Source organism: Physeter macrocephalus, chromosome 12 (genome assembly GCF_002837175.3).
Source record: "Physeter macrocephalus isolate SW-GA chromosome 12, ASM283717v5, whole genome shotgun sequence".
In the NCBI taxonomy this organism is placed as follows: domain Eukaryota; kingdom Metazoa; phylum Chordata; class Mammalia; order Artiodactyla; family Physeteridae; genus Physeter; species Physeter macrocephalus.
Genome location: NC_041225.1, coordinates 11,282,097 through 11,298,233, shown reverse-complemented (window position 1 = coordinate 11,298,233; position 16,137 = coordinate 11,282,097). Strand labels below are relative to the sequence as shown.

Below are 16,137 nucleotides of genomic sequence, written 5' to 3'. Positions count from 1 at the left end.
GAGCCTGCGCGTCCGGAGCCTGTGCTCCGCAACGGGAGAGACCACAACAGTGAGGCCCGCGTACCGAAAAAAAAAAAAAAATAATAATAATAATGAGATTCTTCGGGGCTTCCCTGGTGGCGCAGTGGTTGAGAGTCCGCCTGCCGTTGCAGGGGACGCGGGTTCGTGCCCCGGTCCGGGAGGATCCCACATGCCGCAGAGCGGCTGGGCCCGTGAGCCGTGGCCGCTGAGCCTGCGCGTTCGGAGCCTGTGCTCCGCAACGGGAGAGACCACAACGGTGAGAGGCCAGCGCAACGCAAAAAAAAAAAAAAAAAAAAGAATCCGCCGCCAATGCAGGGGACACAAGTTCGAGCCCTGGTCTGGGAAGATCCCACATGCCGCAGAGCAATTAAGCCCATGCGCCACAACTACTGAGCCTGAGCTCTAGAGCCCGCAAGCCACAACTACTGAGCCCGCGTTCCACAACTACTGAAGCCCGCACACCTAGGGCCCACGCTCCACAACAAGAGAAGCCACCACAATGAGAAGCACGTGCACCACAATGAAGAGTAGCCCCTGCTCGCCATAACTAGAGAAAGCCTGCGCACAGCAATGAAGATCCAACACAGCCAAAAACAAATAAATAAAATAAATTTATTTTTTATAAAAAAAAAGGGGAGGGAGAAATCACAACATTAAGAGTCAATGAACATTTGAGTGCTGAATGCCTTGTCAGCAGTGTTGAGGGTACGGATTAAGTGTTCTACACAGATTAAGAAATTTAGGATGGGAAGGAATTCCCTGGCGGTCCAGTGGTTAGGACTCGGCACTTTCACTGCCAGGGCCCGGGTTCGATCCCTGATCAGAGAACTAAGATCCGAAAAGCCCAAACCAAACCAAACCAAATTAAAATAAAATGAGATATTATCTCAGTAAGCATGACTAAAACCAAAAAAGCTTAAAAAGAAAAAAAGAAATTTAGGATGGGAATAAAAGGAGATGAAGGATAAGAGTCCAAGACTGATTCTAAAGAAGTTGTTGACAAGGTGAACATGGATGTGCTTGCAAGATATTAAAATAGAAAAACCTGAAACTCTAAAAGGTAAGGCTGGTATTAAAAATAATAATAAAAGGGCTACTTCATGCTGTGAGTAGCAAACCAAACTGTGGCCTAGTGATGTTCTGAGCTTCTTATGAGCTACCTCAGCACCTAGAACACAGCAGCTGCCCAACAGAGATTTACTCAGAGGAAAAGGAAAAGGCACAAAGAGAAAACACTCATTTTTTTTTTTTCTAGAGGCAGTACATCCTGAAAACAAAACAAACTTTTTGGTATATGAATACCTGGTAAATGTACAAAGTAAAGGATAGTATTTGTTGGTCCACCTCTGACCTTTCTGAACAGACAGGTAGATTCAGATAGGTGTTCTGATCCACTGCACCAAATCACAGCCTAGTGGGCTGCAAAACCAACCACGAGCGAAAACAAAAACACAAAAATTTATCTTTAAGAGCTAAGCGACATGGTACAGACCAACAGCGCTCCTGGAGCAGAGAGCAAGACCAACATGACGGGCACGAGTTTGCAAGGTGACGCTCTACAGCAGCCTGTGAGGCAAGAACTACCCAGAGAAGAACAGGAGGAGGATGCAGGCACAAGTTTTTAAATGTCCGCTAGATATTTTTAGAGAGCCTGTTCGCTCCGTTCAAATTAGAAATATAGCGAATTAATCTCTAGACATCTATTTATCTCTGAAATGAACAGGTGAACCAGATAGGGCTTCTCTTAGCACTTGAATGTGCGTTTCACATTTAAAAATCAAACCCAAATTTCTACCTTCCACTCTCCTAAACCTCCCATTTTCCTCCTGGTTCTATAATTGTCTACCTGTCATGCATGCTCAGACCTTAGATTAACCTTTGATTTTTCCAGCCCTTCTCCCCTACTCTGCACCAAGTCCTGGTGAGTCCTTCCCTCAGGAGAGCCCGCGCATGGGTCTCCATCTCTACCACCACTACCCCAAAACAGGTGCCTATTTCATCAGATCGAGGTTGACAATAAACCTTAACTAGGCTTCTTGCCTCTAGTCAAACCTCACTCCCAACTCCAATCAACTTAAATGCTAACTGGTCTCAGATCATGTCCCTGTCCCTTCCCTGTTCAAAACGCACCCCCCTCCCCTGCCCCAAGTCATTCAGTATCTTCCCAGTCTACCACCTTCCCTGATAGCCATGACTCTATAAAACCTGATTCCAATTTAATTTTCATTCTTTTTACTCTTACCTCCCCACTCTGGTCCTTCACTGTTCCCAGGACGCCTCTCGTACTCTCACTCCTCCACACCTTTGTTCTCGCCAACCTCCTCTCCTGGCACCCCGCCCTATATGCCCACTCTCCACGTTCAGTCTGTTACTGAAACGTCCCACAGGTCAGAAGAGTCTGTCCCTGGCTCAAACTCTACCCTATTGTTGGTACCATTCAATCAGCATTTGGCCTATCCTATACACATGGCCTTGCATTGTAAAAACATACGGGGCTCATCTCCCCAACGACTCAGGAAGTTCTTACAGCATGATGAGGACGATTGCTTGTCCTCTGTAACTCCCACAAGATTTAGCCTAGTTCCACATATACTTGGTGCTTAATAACTACTGATCAAGTGCTCTACAGTTCAACTGAAATAGCCCACCCACAAGCAGCTCCTTCTAAGGGGTCCTTGCTTCCCATTTCTCTGAACTGCTAGTATTTATACCAAGCAGAAACACTGTTATTTATTATAGTGTACTGTGCTATGGCCATGGTTTTTTCCCCTCTCAAATGTAAAAGTCTGGCCTCATTATCCAAATAAAGCTCCTTGAAGACTCTACTTTGTACACCTTTTGAATATTCCTTATAGCAGCAGTCCCCAACCTTTTTGGCACCAGGGACCAGTTTCGTGGAAGACAAGTTTTCCACGGACCGGAGGGTGGGGTTGGTTTCGGGATGATTCAAGTGCATTACGTTTATCGTGCACTGCATTTATTGTGCGCTTTATTTCTGTTATTATTACTTTGTAATATATAATGAAATAATTATATGACTCACCATAATGCAGAATCAGTGGGAGCCCTGAGCTTGTTTTCCTGCAACGAGATGGTCCCATCTGGGGGTGATGGAGACAGTGACACCTGAAGTGTGTTGCTTATGTCCAGTCTACTCCGTACGATGCACCTTAATTCTCACTTGCCACTCACTGATAGGGTTTTGATATGAGTCTGCAAGAAGTTGATTTATTATGGTCTCTGTGCAGTCAAACCTCTCTGCTAACGATCATCTGTATTTGCAGCCGCTCCCCAGCGCTAGCATCAGCGCCTCAGCTCCACCTCAGATCACCAGGCATTAGATTCTCATAAGGAGCCAGCAACCTAGATCCCTCGCATGCGCAGTTCACTGTAGGGTCTGAGCTCCTACAAGAATCTAATGCCTGATGATTGGACGTGGAGCTGAGGCGGTGATGTTAGTGGTGGGGAGCGGCTGTAAATACAGATGCAGCTTGATCGCTGGCCCGCCACTTACCTCCTGCTGTGTGGACCGGTTCCTAACAGGCCACGTCCTGGCCCAGGGGCTGGGGACCCCTGCCTTACAGTGTTCAGCAGACCACTGGACACAGAATGGTAGTTAACAAACACCAGTAATAAAGATATCTAAAGTCAGAGTGTCTCAATTAAAACACCGCTTAACACTGCTTAAAGGTACAGACCTTAAAAATAACAAGCAAACCTTGTTTTACAGATTTCAAAGCCAGTTCGTATCATCTATTTAATTCCCATAACTCTGTAATATAACTTACCCGTCTACTGAAGAGCAAAGAGGCTAAGCAAGATTGTAGAACCAGTGAAGTGGTAGAACAAGGACTCAAATCCAGATCTCCTGAGCTCAAGGACAGACAAAGTTTTATGTTCTTCCCCACAAGCGCAGACTCATCCTCTTATCTCCTGAACTAGCCTCCACCTTCCTGGAGGACTGAGGCCATGTACACAATGTTTCTTTTTAAAGAAGTCTCTCTTTATCTCTTCCCAAATGTCTTCATATACCAATAATAAGATATTAAATCTATATGGATTCCACAGATACAACAAACTCATCAAAGATAACACACTGTGCTCCAGGCCTCTTAAGTGGAGAAAGACGTGGCAACATAAGCCTTATGGACTCCCTGAACAATGTTCCCAAATAAGGTGAAAGCTTATTTCTAAAAGCCTCAAGTTCTGCCAGAGATTCTAGTCTCTGTTGTTTGAGGCGTTAGACTGCACGTAATCTAAGAGGAAGGCCAGACGAAATGCCCTGTTGAGAGCATCACCTCCCTGGTTTCTATCAACTTCTGGGAGTTATATGGAGTACCACAGGACTCCAAGTACACAGCTCAGGGCCAGGGCCACCCCCACAGTTCTCCCCTCAACTGCATTTTGGGGTCATTTTCAAAGATTTTACAGATCAAGAAGTAGGACCCAAAATAAAAACAAGACAGTTTTAATATCCCAAGTGAATAGTAGTTTGCCTAAATCACCACTCTCACTATTCTAACTACTAAGATTAAGACATGAAAACAATGGAAATGTCTCTACTAACTCTAGTATGACAGTATCACAGAAGTGTTGGCAAGTTTCTCCCTTACCGATGTTATTATCCAGAGTTAGAAACGACTTAAGAGATAAGATCACCCTAGGAAAATGATTTTATTATACCAATCATTAAAGCAATTTCAAATAAGTTCCCAAAGGTAACATGAATTGAATTGTATTCTCTAGTCTACAGATTAAGTCATACCAGCAACTCAGTATTTGAATTATATGCACATTACAGTTAGGAGCCAAGGCAAAAGCTGAGAAATAAAGAAACCATCTCAAAGAACATTGTTATCAAATGTAACTTGTAGCTGCTCAACTATCACAGACATCTATCACTTCTGTCTGGGTGCAAGCCTTCCTTTCTAGAACTCTCTCCTCTGAGCAACAGTGGATCACATGGCCATACATCTGACATTTGCTCAGCACAGCCCAAGGTGGCTAATGGACTCCACCCACTGGGCCCATTTACAGATTCAGGAAAAGCTTATGACCTGAACCAAGACAATAAACATATTCCCTGGTAATTTTGCTGGAAATACAGAAAACAGGCACGTTCCTGTATCTGGGATCACAAGCCGTACAAGGACGGCATGAGTCCACTGGCCATCTTTACTTCCACGTGGAGAAAGCTCTGCTGAGAATGAAGCCAACGATGGAAAGCGCAGCCGAGAGAGGAAGAGAACAAAACCAGTCCTCACGACACCCTCTGTGCCCCTGGAGCCGCCGACCTAACCCCAGCCTTTTTAGTTACGAGTCAACAAATTCCGTCTTAATTAAAACTATTCTGCCACCTGCAACTAAAAGGATCCTGAGTAATATACTAGTCTGAATGAGTAAGGTGCCAAAGGACAAAGGATTATCTCCTAAATGAGCCTGAAAAGGAATGGCTGACAGTTAAATCTGCTTCCAAACCCAACTGGAAACACCAACACTAACCTATTATTTTTATTCTCACCATCTATAAAATAGGCCCAAGTAGCTTGGTGACTGGTCTATTCCCTTCCTTGAGTATTTGAACAATGGCTACTGTTAATCCACGCAAACTTTTCTGACCTACTTATCTGCTACCCTCCAGACTAGATGTTCAACGTAGATGTCAAACTTTATTCAATTCAGAACTTTAAAGGCATTATTCTCTCAAGAGTGTCTTGTCTAGCCAAAAGTTTGATTAACAAATGGAAGACCAGGCTATGTAGCCTACTTGAAGTACACCAAAGAATAAGGGTGAATAAATAGACAAAGCATCAGTCCACCAAACCCTGATCCTTTTACAATTCATTCAACACAGTACACTCAACACTGGTAGCCTCTGAAAAGCAAAGAATTTACATATATAATTAAACATACTTTTCAATATGTATGTAGTATATACAACCCAAATTCTAGAATGCAAAGTTATGCCTAACATGCGACCATGGACCTCTGGTTTTTGTCTACTGACACAATACCACAAAAATTAGTTTAAAACATGATCATCTATTTTATTTTTTCTTTCATGTTTAATTGCCTACTTCTCATTTGTCACCCTCAAATTTTAAAAAAAAGGAAGCAATTCTGCAGGTAGTAACTAAATTCTCTTTGATTCACCAAAGAGATAAAGATAGAGAGAGGATCATACTTTAAAAGTTTTATTACTAAGCGTCAGACCACACACACACAATCACACACACACAGGAATTTTAGATGATAATATGTATTGATCACACCCACAAATGAAATTGTCTTTACCAACTTGCAAATTGAAATAATACTAAGCCTAAATCACAGTAAGTAGAACCACATGTCCAATGCCTCAAAGAAAAAATAAACAGTGATAAATTATCACTTCCCTGAATCCTCTTAAAATTTTTTCTGGAAACTAGCATCTCTGGCTGTGAAGTGGTCCAAGAATAAGAAAGACTGAGATGGAGATTTTTTTACTGGGTATCCTTTTCTAGCATTTGAATTTATACCATTTACATGTATTATCTACTCAAAATAAATACAATTCTAAATTTAGAAAATTCCTTGAGAATCACTTTCAGAAACTATATTAGAACTCCCTTTAATAACAGCCTAAAAATAATAATTTTAAAAAATACTGTACATCCTTTACACTTACAAAGATTATAATTTTTTCAAGTATACCACATACATGTCATAAAACTGTTATCCAATTGTTTCAGCCTAATTTTCTATCACGAAATATGAATTTAGAATATCAGCAATACATGATATATAGTTCTTTTATGTTCTCCCTTTCACCACAGAAGTACTAATGAGAAACAAAATATAAATATACTTGCCAAAAAAAAATAATAAATAATCACAAGTCAAATCACCAAAAATATACCTATACCATTTATCTGTTAATCAAGGGCTGTCCAAAGTGTGGTTCCAATACCACTGATGTGAATGGTGACTTTAGTTGTATGTGAAATAATATTTTAATAGTTACAAATTTATTTTTAATACGTAGTTGATTATACCTAACACACCAAATCTATGATTTCACAAATATCATTGCCTAAACTGAGGATAAACCTACTTAAGTGAAATTGTGAATCCATTTGAAAAATAAGAGTGCACATGTGTGAGGGAAGTTTGAGAAGAACCAGCACATCATCCAAATTAGATCAAGGGCACTCTGTGACCAATCGCCAAACAGCATCAACGACATCAGCTATACTGAATCTTAAATTAGACCAAACTTCACACTCACAGGGAAACTCTCATTGAAAGGCTGATACAACTAAATGACAACAGTGCCCTCCTCTTCCCTCAGAGTTGGGGAAATGCCACATGGGGCAATTTAGAGCAAATGAGAGATCTTAGGGCAGGCCAGGCAAGCACCCTTTGGGCAGTGTTTACGATCTGGAATCAGAGTGGTGAGAGTGGACCTGGGTTGTCAATGGGTTTACAAATTAAACTCCACTGATGTTTGATCAGTTTCTACCACAAACCATCCTAACTAACTGTCCTCACTTGGTATAGCTGTCTGCTCACAACTTTAGAAAAAAGAAATTTAAACATAAGAAAGTGTAATTCAACCTCGAAAACTGACCTGATCCCCTGACCCTCGCTAATGGACACTTTTTTTTTTTTTTTTTTTTTTTGTGGTACGCGGGCCTCTCACTGCCGTGGCCTCTCCCGTTGCGGAGCACAGGCTCCGGACGCGCAGGCTCAGCGGCCATGGCTCACGGGCCCAGCCGCTCCGCGGCACGTGGGATCTTCCCGGACCGGGGCACGAACCCGTATCCCCTGCATCGGCAGGCGGATTCTCAACCACTGCGCCACCAGGGAAGCCCGACACTTCTAAATCAGGCAGTCACTCACCAACAGTATGATGCAAAGTAGGGGATCTATGAAGTCCCCAAGATTCTACTTTATTCATACCACGTTCTTACAAGAATATCACCACAAATGAGCCCAGAGAATGAGATCCAAAGCCCTAATGGAGGGTCCCAATTGGAGCCCCTCCCTCAGGTCACCAGAAGCCACCAGATCACTTGCCCAGACAGGTACATTCAGAGCCTTGAAAACTTCCCTTTAAACTTGAAAATGGAGTTCCAAATTCAGATTTCAGTCGATATAACTTTGAGAAGGGTATATCTAAGATTCAATGTAATACCCTGCAGAGAACTTTAGAAATTATCTGTTTTGAAAAATACCATAACCCAGATAGCAAAGCATGATGTTTGCTGTTTTCATACATAAGAACACCATAAGTAGACTTTATTTTGAAAACTAGACCTGACACTTATTGTACTTATTTTTCTTTCATGTTTTATAGCTGCCTTTAGTCACTTAATCCTATTACTAAAGAATTTTTTAAAAATCAAAGAGATTATTAATTTAAGACTGCAATTTGGTAGAGAAGAAGGTAACAAAAATAGGAGGCTGAAGAGGGAACACACAAAATTCGCCACATCAGGCTGTTTGAATAGCACAGCAAACTCTGTGGCTAATACCCCGCTGACCGTAAGCTCCTTGAAAAGCTCCCAAGCAAAGAGGCCTAAAACACATTCCTGCTTCAGCAAGTTCTCGAAATTACTTTATCCATCTGGGATGGGCCCCAAATCCCCTAAAATGAGGCTCCCAATCACATTCCCCATCAATTAATATGCCCTCTGTCTTCTCATGGAAGAAAGGGATTTTACTTTCCATCTTCTGCCTCTCAAGCTCTGCCTATCCAAGCCCTCAATCTCTGACCTGGTCCCTAAAGATGAAATGTCCCTTCCACCGCTCCAAGTCTGCACCCTGCACCCACTCCTTCCCTTTCAGTCTTTAACAAGACAAAGATCTCCTCTTCAATTGAAGGCAGAGGGGGCACACCTTCAGCCCCATTACTTAAGCAGCCCCTCACCCCTCAATCTGCATTATTTTTCTTAACTCCCAGTCACCTAGTTAATTTTAACAATTCTATGAAACTGCAAGCAAAGAGGGTCATTGACTCCCAATAGCCAAATACCAGCTGACCAACCTCTCTTTTTCTAAGCCCGTCCTTTCTGTTTCTGGGGGCACCTCCTGGCCCTCCACTCTTCAAGAGGAGTTCAAGGCTGTGGTTAGATCCTGGAGTCTTTCTTCCCTGCAGCCCAAGTAATTTCCTTCACTCTCCTCTGTAGGAATGACACCAGGAAACCATCTGAAACCTTACTTTCCTCCCAAACTCCATCTATACATCTTCAGCCACCAGTAGACATTACGCCCTGGGCTATATTCACTGGCCTTTCAAGGTCTACTTTGTCCAAAACCAAGTTCACCAGAGCCTTGCCAGGAGTCCCACCCCACTCCACCTCTCCTTCCCCACCACAGGCAGCCATCTAGGTCTGCTCATTTTTCCATATTCATATTCCAAGTCCTACCCCCACTATGGTCTCGGGTTTGCTTCTTCCCCGGAGTTCAAACGTGACTGCCGGTGTCCACGATGAGATGTTGCTGTTAAGACTCCCTCACCATGGATGAGCACTAACTCAACTGAAAGCAGTCTGGGAAAGGAAGGTGTACAAGAAGGAAGGAGAGGTGGAGAGAAGCTCGGCTATTGCCACTGTCCTCAATCGCACCTGCCACAGTATCGACATCACCCCAGCTACCAAACCTTCCCCGTCAGAAACTTCTGTTCAGCCTCTGAGTTGAGAAGGCCCCCCAACCTCTTCAATAAATCCATTAAATAAAGTCCTTTACTTCTTGCTCAGAAGGAATCAACACTATGGATATTTTAATCTAAGGATACCAGACCTTTAATGTTCGTTAACAAAACCAAAACCCTTCCCAACCAGCTTCCACAAGTTAACTCTGGCAACGTATCTGCCCCCAGGGCCCAGAGCAATAATAATATAGGGGAAACACCTTCTAGAGAAAATCTGTTTTCTGAAAGGAAATCCAGTAAAAACTTGACCAGGTAACGCAAGTAACTAACAACTTATGTCACAATGTGTTTCCGGAGAGTTGCCTCTGTCTCTTCGCAGGCTACCTTAGGAGAGCTGAACAGTTTGATTTAGCTAGTTTCCTAGGCATCGTGTCGGTGCCGCTGCGGAGTTGAAGAAAACCTACTTCTACACAGAGTCAAATTATGGACTTGCAGGAGCGGCTGTTCCGTTAATCCACAGCTAAGAATAACACTCGAGTTTCTAATTTAAGAAAAAGAAGAAGAAAAAAAGAGAAGAAAAGCGAGGAAAGTAAGTCCCCGGGCTAAGTGTTCGGAGCAGGGGAGGAGGAGGGGGCTCGCTGCATTGACCCTCTCATGGCCCAGACCCTTGGGTCCAAGGCAGTTGACGAGAAGCACCCACCCCGGGAGGGTAGCAGTTTGCAGGTGCGAAGGACCGGCCCCCATTCCCGTTTAAACCGGGCTGGAGCCCGTGGCTCCGGAATGGGTTTCCGGGTGGGTTCGCGCTGATTCGTAATTAACAACGAGGACGGGGCAGGTTCGAGACAAATCGGGCGAGAGAAGGAGAAAAAGTCACAGGGGCCTGGTGGGTCTCCGCGCCCCGGGGAAGGCGGGACCGGGCCCCCCTGAGGGCACCCTCCTAGCCCGCCGGGGCCTGAGGGACGCGGGAGGGTGGGCCCGGCCCCACGCGCCCACCCGGGCCGCCCTACCGTGGCTCTGTAGGATCTCGTGCTTGAGGCCGCCCGTGTAGTCGATGAGCTCCTCCAGGCCGCGCTCGCACAGCTGCCCGTAGCCTGAGAACTTGTGCAGCACCTTCTCCAGCTCGCGCTCCACCGTCACGCACTGATCCATCCCGGAGGCGGCGGCGGCGGCGTTCGGCTCCCCGGCGCCCGGGTGTCCGCAGCCGTTCGGCCCGGGCCCGGCCGAGGCCGCGTCCTGCTCCTCGTCCCCCAGGCGGGCGGCGCGGGCGGCCGAGGCGGCGGACGCGCTAGCCCCGGCGCCGGGGGACTCCGGCGAAGCCCGCGCCCGCCTGCCCCATGGCTCCCCGACCCCGGCGCGTCGCCGCTGCTCCCGCTCGCTAGTCCCACCCGGCCCCGCGCCCCCGCTACCCGCGTTCGGCTGCCAGCCGAAGCGCCACCGATTGTTTTTGTTTTCACGGGAACCGACCGATGACCTGGTTCTCCCGGGCGGCACCAAGCGCCGCCGACCCGAGGGGGAGGCAACCACCCCAGCTAAGGAGGAGGCGCGGGCCGTACCAAGCGCACCCTCGACGCGGGGGGCAACCCGGCGAGCGCGGGCGGAGGAACGCGACGAGCGTCCGCTCGCGCCGCCGCTCTAAAGCTGTGGGCCGTACCACGCGGGAGGCGTGCAAGGGAGCGGGAGAGGGTGGAGCAAGGACCCAATTGGTCCGAAGAGCTAAATAGGGAACTTTGGAGACAGCCCCAGCGATCCGAGAGCGCTACAACTACGCGCTCCGTAAACAAGAGGGTGGAAACCGTCCCGAACCACTCCGCCCAGAAACGGGGAAAACGAACCAATGGGCGCCGGGAATACGTAAGGAACAAACGTCCTCCAATCCCTGGCCGAGGCGTAACCCTTCAGCCAATCCGAGACTAGGGGCCAAACCAATAGACTCGCTGTTGGAGGGGGTGACTTGGAGAGCATCCCGGGAAGCAAGTCGTTTCTAGAAAGCCAAGAGGGAAAACAAGGCAGAAATAAAAAGGTCTATTTCCCGTAGGACTTCGCTCTAGCCCTGAGTTATTTCATCTCCCCATCACTCCTGGGGGTACTGTCGTTCCGAAGTTTTGGAAGACGGACTCTCCGCCCGGGAGGAAAAATCAAGCCTCCAGGCGTGGTGGGTGGTGCTGCAGGCGAGGGTCGCTAAAGAGAATGAAAGGCGGGGGTGATTCTGGGGCGGGAGAGGGGGGCTGCCTGCTGGCCGGGCGCGGTCCGCAGTGCTGGCTCGACTCTTGCGACACCAGAAGGTCACACGCCTCACACTTCCACTCCCGCAGGCCTCGGCCCTTTGGCCCCTGGGCCTGGAGCCTCTCCTGACCGGTTGCCTCACCCCGCGTCGAATGCGGGCAGCTTCGTGGAATGCAAACTCGCGTCGGAGATCCTAACGGCCTGGCCCCTGCCTCTTCGGCGCCTTACTCCTTTGAATCGGCTGGAGTTACCCCCTTTGCGTAAATCCTTTCCTTGACTTGCCGTGGCGCCTCCAACCTTGGCCTATACGTGCTTGCTCACTAAGCTGCAGCTGCATGAGGAGCCAAGCTGGTTCTTGCTTCAGGGCCTCTGTACTTAGCTTTTCTTTGGCCTTGGAAAGCTCTTCCACCTTGTCATCCACCTTGTCATTAGCTCACTTGTCCCACAGAGGGTCCTCCCCTGACCACACTAATGTGTCTTCTACCCCTCCATCGCTATATCATTTATTATAATATCTATTATATTACCAGTTTTATTCTTTGCGCTCTACTTATTAAAATCTGAAATGATCGGATTAAATTATTCGTTTACTTTTCTGTCTGCACCTCTTCAATAAAGTTCCACGAAGGCAGCCCCCTTGCCTGTCTTTTCTGTGCCTGGAACAGTGCCTGGCAACATAATATGAAATCTTTTTTTTTTTTTTTAATTAAGGTAAAACCTCTTTGAGCCTCAATTTCCTTTTTTTTATAATTTGGAAATTATCAGAATTAATAATACTTCATGTCATTGTTAGGAAAATTAAGTGAGATAATTTATGTAAACACCCAGAAGTACATGATAACCACATGATAAATAGTGATGGTGGTTTTTACTATTGTTGTCAGTTCCCAGGAGTAAATCTGAGATGGCAGTTTAAAGACATGGAATCATGTTGGTCTAGCACCCAATCCTTTAATTTATTTCTTGGTAATTCTCAAGGGCAGCCCCAACTGTGGCTGTTACATATCTTCTTTCTCTTCCCCACCTAACCCGATTTCCGTTCTCCTTTCTTGGCAGGTGGCCCTGATTCCGGCTTCACTGAGAAAGTGAAAAACATCCAACTCCAGCACCCTCTGCCACGCTTCTCAAAGTATGTCTACCTATACCATCCATTTTGTTAACTGTTGTCAAATACCTAAAGGAAGAAGAGTCCCTTCTCCCTTCCTAAGCTGCCAGCTGACCTGGGGACATGGGGGAAACCTTCATGTAACCCTCCTCAAGCTGTTTCCCTTTTCCTCTCAGTCCTTTCATGGCCAAACTGCCCAAAGAAATCCTCTACACTTGTTCCTCCTATTTCTCCAAGGATTTCCTTGATAAGCTCAGTCACCCTTTTCTCACTCTTTTTTTCCTTGACCTCACTGCAACACATGAAAATTGTGACTCACCATCACTTTTAAAATTCTTCCTTCACCTTCAGGGCATTGCCATGGTATGGTTCAGTCACTCATTCTCCCTTGCTGGCTCTTCTTTCTCATTTAGTCACCTATGTGGATGAGCATTCATCCCAGGTTCTATCCTCAACCTTCTCTTTTCCCTTTTCCTGCTGTACTGCGAGAACACATTAAAATTGCCCCTCTCCAGCCTTGATCTGTCTCATAAACCAGCTTCACATTCCCCCCAACTAGCAAGACATCATCATCCAGAGGACTCGTTACCGCCAGTCAGCATGTGAGAAACAGAATCCGTATTTTCCTTCTACAACAGACTTTCCTCCTCTTGACTCCTCAGTTTTTGTCAGCATTACCTTAACTCTCCCATGTTCCTCTGCCACTTCACCATCCTCACCATTAACTTACCTCTAGGATTCTTGAAAACCTTTTCCCCATCAGATTTCTTGACTCCCCTAACCTGTTTCCATTGCCAACTACATCCTTCTCAAGATCCGTTTACTAAGTCAGCTGCTTTCAGTCACCCCAGAATTATTGGTGCTTCCCAGGAGTTTGTCCTCATCAGTATCCCTAAGGATAAAGATTGTCTCACTCCCTTTTCCATTCACCCTCCACATGTTCTGTTGAGTCTAACTTCCTAATATCTTAAATGAGGCTTTTTAGTTTCTACATCCTTCATCTTCCTTAGTACTTTTGACATGTTTCCAAGGTTATAATTGCTTCTCTTACCTGCCTTTATCTCTTACCTCTACAGTCCCACCAGGTGAATCTTCATTCCCCTCAAAAGTTTGTTATAAGAATTAAATCAGACCAAAAAACAAAAGAATTAAATCAGACAATCCATGTAAGGCACTCAATATAATAATGCCTGGCATATGGTAAGAGCTGTTATTATCCACTGATCAGAAGTAATCACGACTCCCAATTACTTACAGCTTCAAATCCTAATTCTCAGCTGCATGGTCTGCCCAGCACGGTGACACATCACAATCCCCCATCCAAACACTGGGCACTTGCACGCTTTCAAGGTGAATTGAGTACAGCTTCTTCATGCTTTTTCTTCTTCTAGAATGCTTTTCTTTATTCTCAGCTACTCAGATCCTCCCCTTTCTTCAAGTAACAGGACAAATCCTATTACTATTGATACCTTTCACTATTGATACCTTCCAGATCTTGGTCTACCACTCCCCAATATGGTAGTCATCAGCCATATGTAGCTATTTAAAATTTTAATTAAAAATTTTTTAAATTCATTTTCTCAGTTGTACTAACCACATTTCAACTACTCAGTAACCACACATGGCTAGTAGCTACTGTGTTAATCAGCACAGTATGAACATTTTCATTGCTGTAGAAAGTTCAGTTGAACAGTACGGATCTAGACCATGACCATAGTAAAGTTACCAGCCACTCCTTTAACTGCTGGAGGACTTCACTGTTCAGTCATTTAATGCTTAAATGCATACTGCCCCTGTATTTTTAGTTAAATTTTCCAATGTGTACCTTGTTTTCTCAACTAGATTGTTAGCACCTAGGTCAGGGCTGACTTTTCTTTCCTCTCCTATGATTTAATCAACACAGAAAAAGTACTCCAGGTATTTGTTAAAGGAAAGAAAATAAACAAGAGGAGAAGAGGCCTCAAATTTAACCGAGGAGAGAAAAATAGTACTTTTAAGGGCAGAGATCTTTATGTTCTCTCCTTACTTTGTATTGGCCCTTCCTACCCAGTGCACAATTGCTTTAAGCCTAAACCTTGATTTCTCAGAGAAGGGTCTCTAGAAGCAACAACCGAAAAATTCCATTTTCAGAACAACTGCAAATTATTTTTCTATGATTGCATTTTTACCACACAACAAAAAATAATTCAATCACACACGAACACCAACCAGCCAACAAACAAAAACCCCATCCAGTATCAAATGGACTCCTGCCCTATATTTTGTTCAATCTAGAGAACCTTTCATTTGCAATTATTCTGGTCTCTGCATTGGTCCTCCCATCCACTCCAGATTCCTTTCTCTGTAACATTTAAGAAAACAATCCAAAGAAAGAAAGAAGAGGGAGAAAAACCCTTTGTCTTATGACCAAAATACATGTTCATTGTAAGAAAATCAGAAAATACAAATAGGTAAACAGAAATAATCAACCCATGAAATCCCAAGACCCAGAAAAAAAAACAATCAGTTTTAGCATCTGGGGTGAATTTCCAGAGTTTTTCCTGCATATACACATAGACCCATATGTGAAGGGTAGCTCTCGTTATATGTAACTATTTTGTAAACCGCTTTTACTGTCCACTTAACATTTCTCTAACAAAAAGAAGATTTTAGAACTGCTCGTGCCATCTTTTTGAAATGTTTAATAGTTAACTGTAACTTAGCATTCACCCTTATTCTCATATGTGTTCTTTTCATTTTGACTTATTCTTAGCTTGAAACTAGACAGAGGCAAGACAGAAAAAGTCAAAATTTCATCTTTCAGATTTGAGAATCTATAAAAAAATTTCTTTAAAAATATGCTTTTATGCAAAATGCACTTTCAGATATGAGTAAGAAAGACTGTGTTTATAATTGTAAAAACCAGACCTTGTGAAAGAGACCTTGCTCATTTACTGACTGTTCTAGCTGACAGCCAATATGAAAGTAAGGTTAAATTGACAAAATGCGTTATTATGAAATGCTGGATTACAAAAAATAACATTCCTTTTCATCGTTTCTTTAAAAATCAATTTTCATCATTTTTAAGCCAAAAAAATAATCTCCGCATGGACATTTCTGGAAATTGCTACTAAGAATAATTTAATAAATGGGTGGACTTCCCTGGTAGCGCAGT

General features: G+C 44.6%; 2 protein-coding genes across 2 annotated transcripts in view; one reads left to right on the top strand and one right to left on the bottom strand.

The window, feature by feature from the left end:
• The window catches only part of RMND5A (required for meiotic nuclear division 5 homolog A), a 57,547-nt gene extending 46,272 nt beyond the window's left edge, over positions 1–11,275 (bottom strand). Inside the window, exon 1 of the mRNA XM_007118886.4 lies at positions 10,663–11,275. Coding sequence (XP_007118948.1) covers positions 10,663–10,804 — 142 coding nt within the window. The 5' untranslated portion in view covers positions 10,805–11,275. The remainder of the gene's footprint in view (positions 1–10,662) is intronic.
• Positions 11,122–15,804, top strand: LOC129392639 (uncharacterized). Its single transcript, XM_055089120.1, has 4 exons — positions 11,122–11,358; positions 11,874–12,138; positions 12,935–13,007; positions 15,736–15,804. Exons 1-4 carry the CDS (start codon positions 11,122–11,124, stop codon positions 15,800–15,802), a joined length of 642 nt encoding a protein of 213 aa, XP_054945095.1. The 3' UTR covers positions 15,803–15,804.
• Positions 15,805–16,137: the final 333 nt, after the last annotated feature.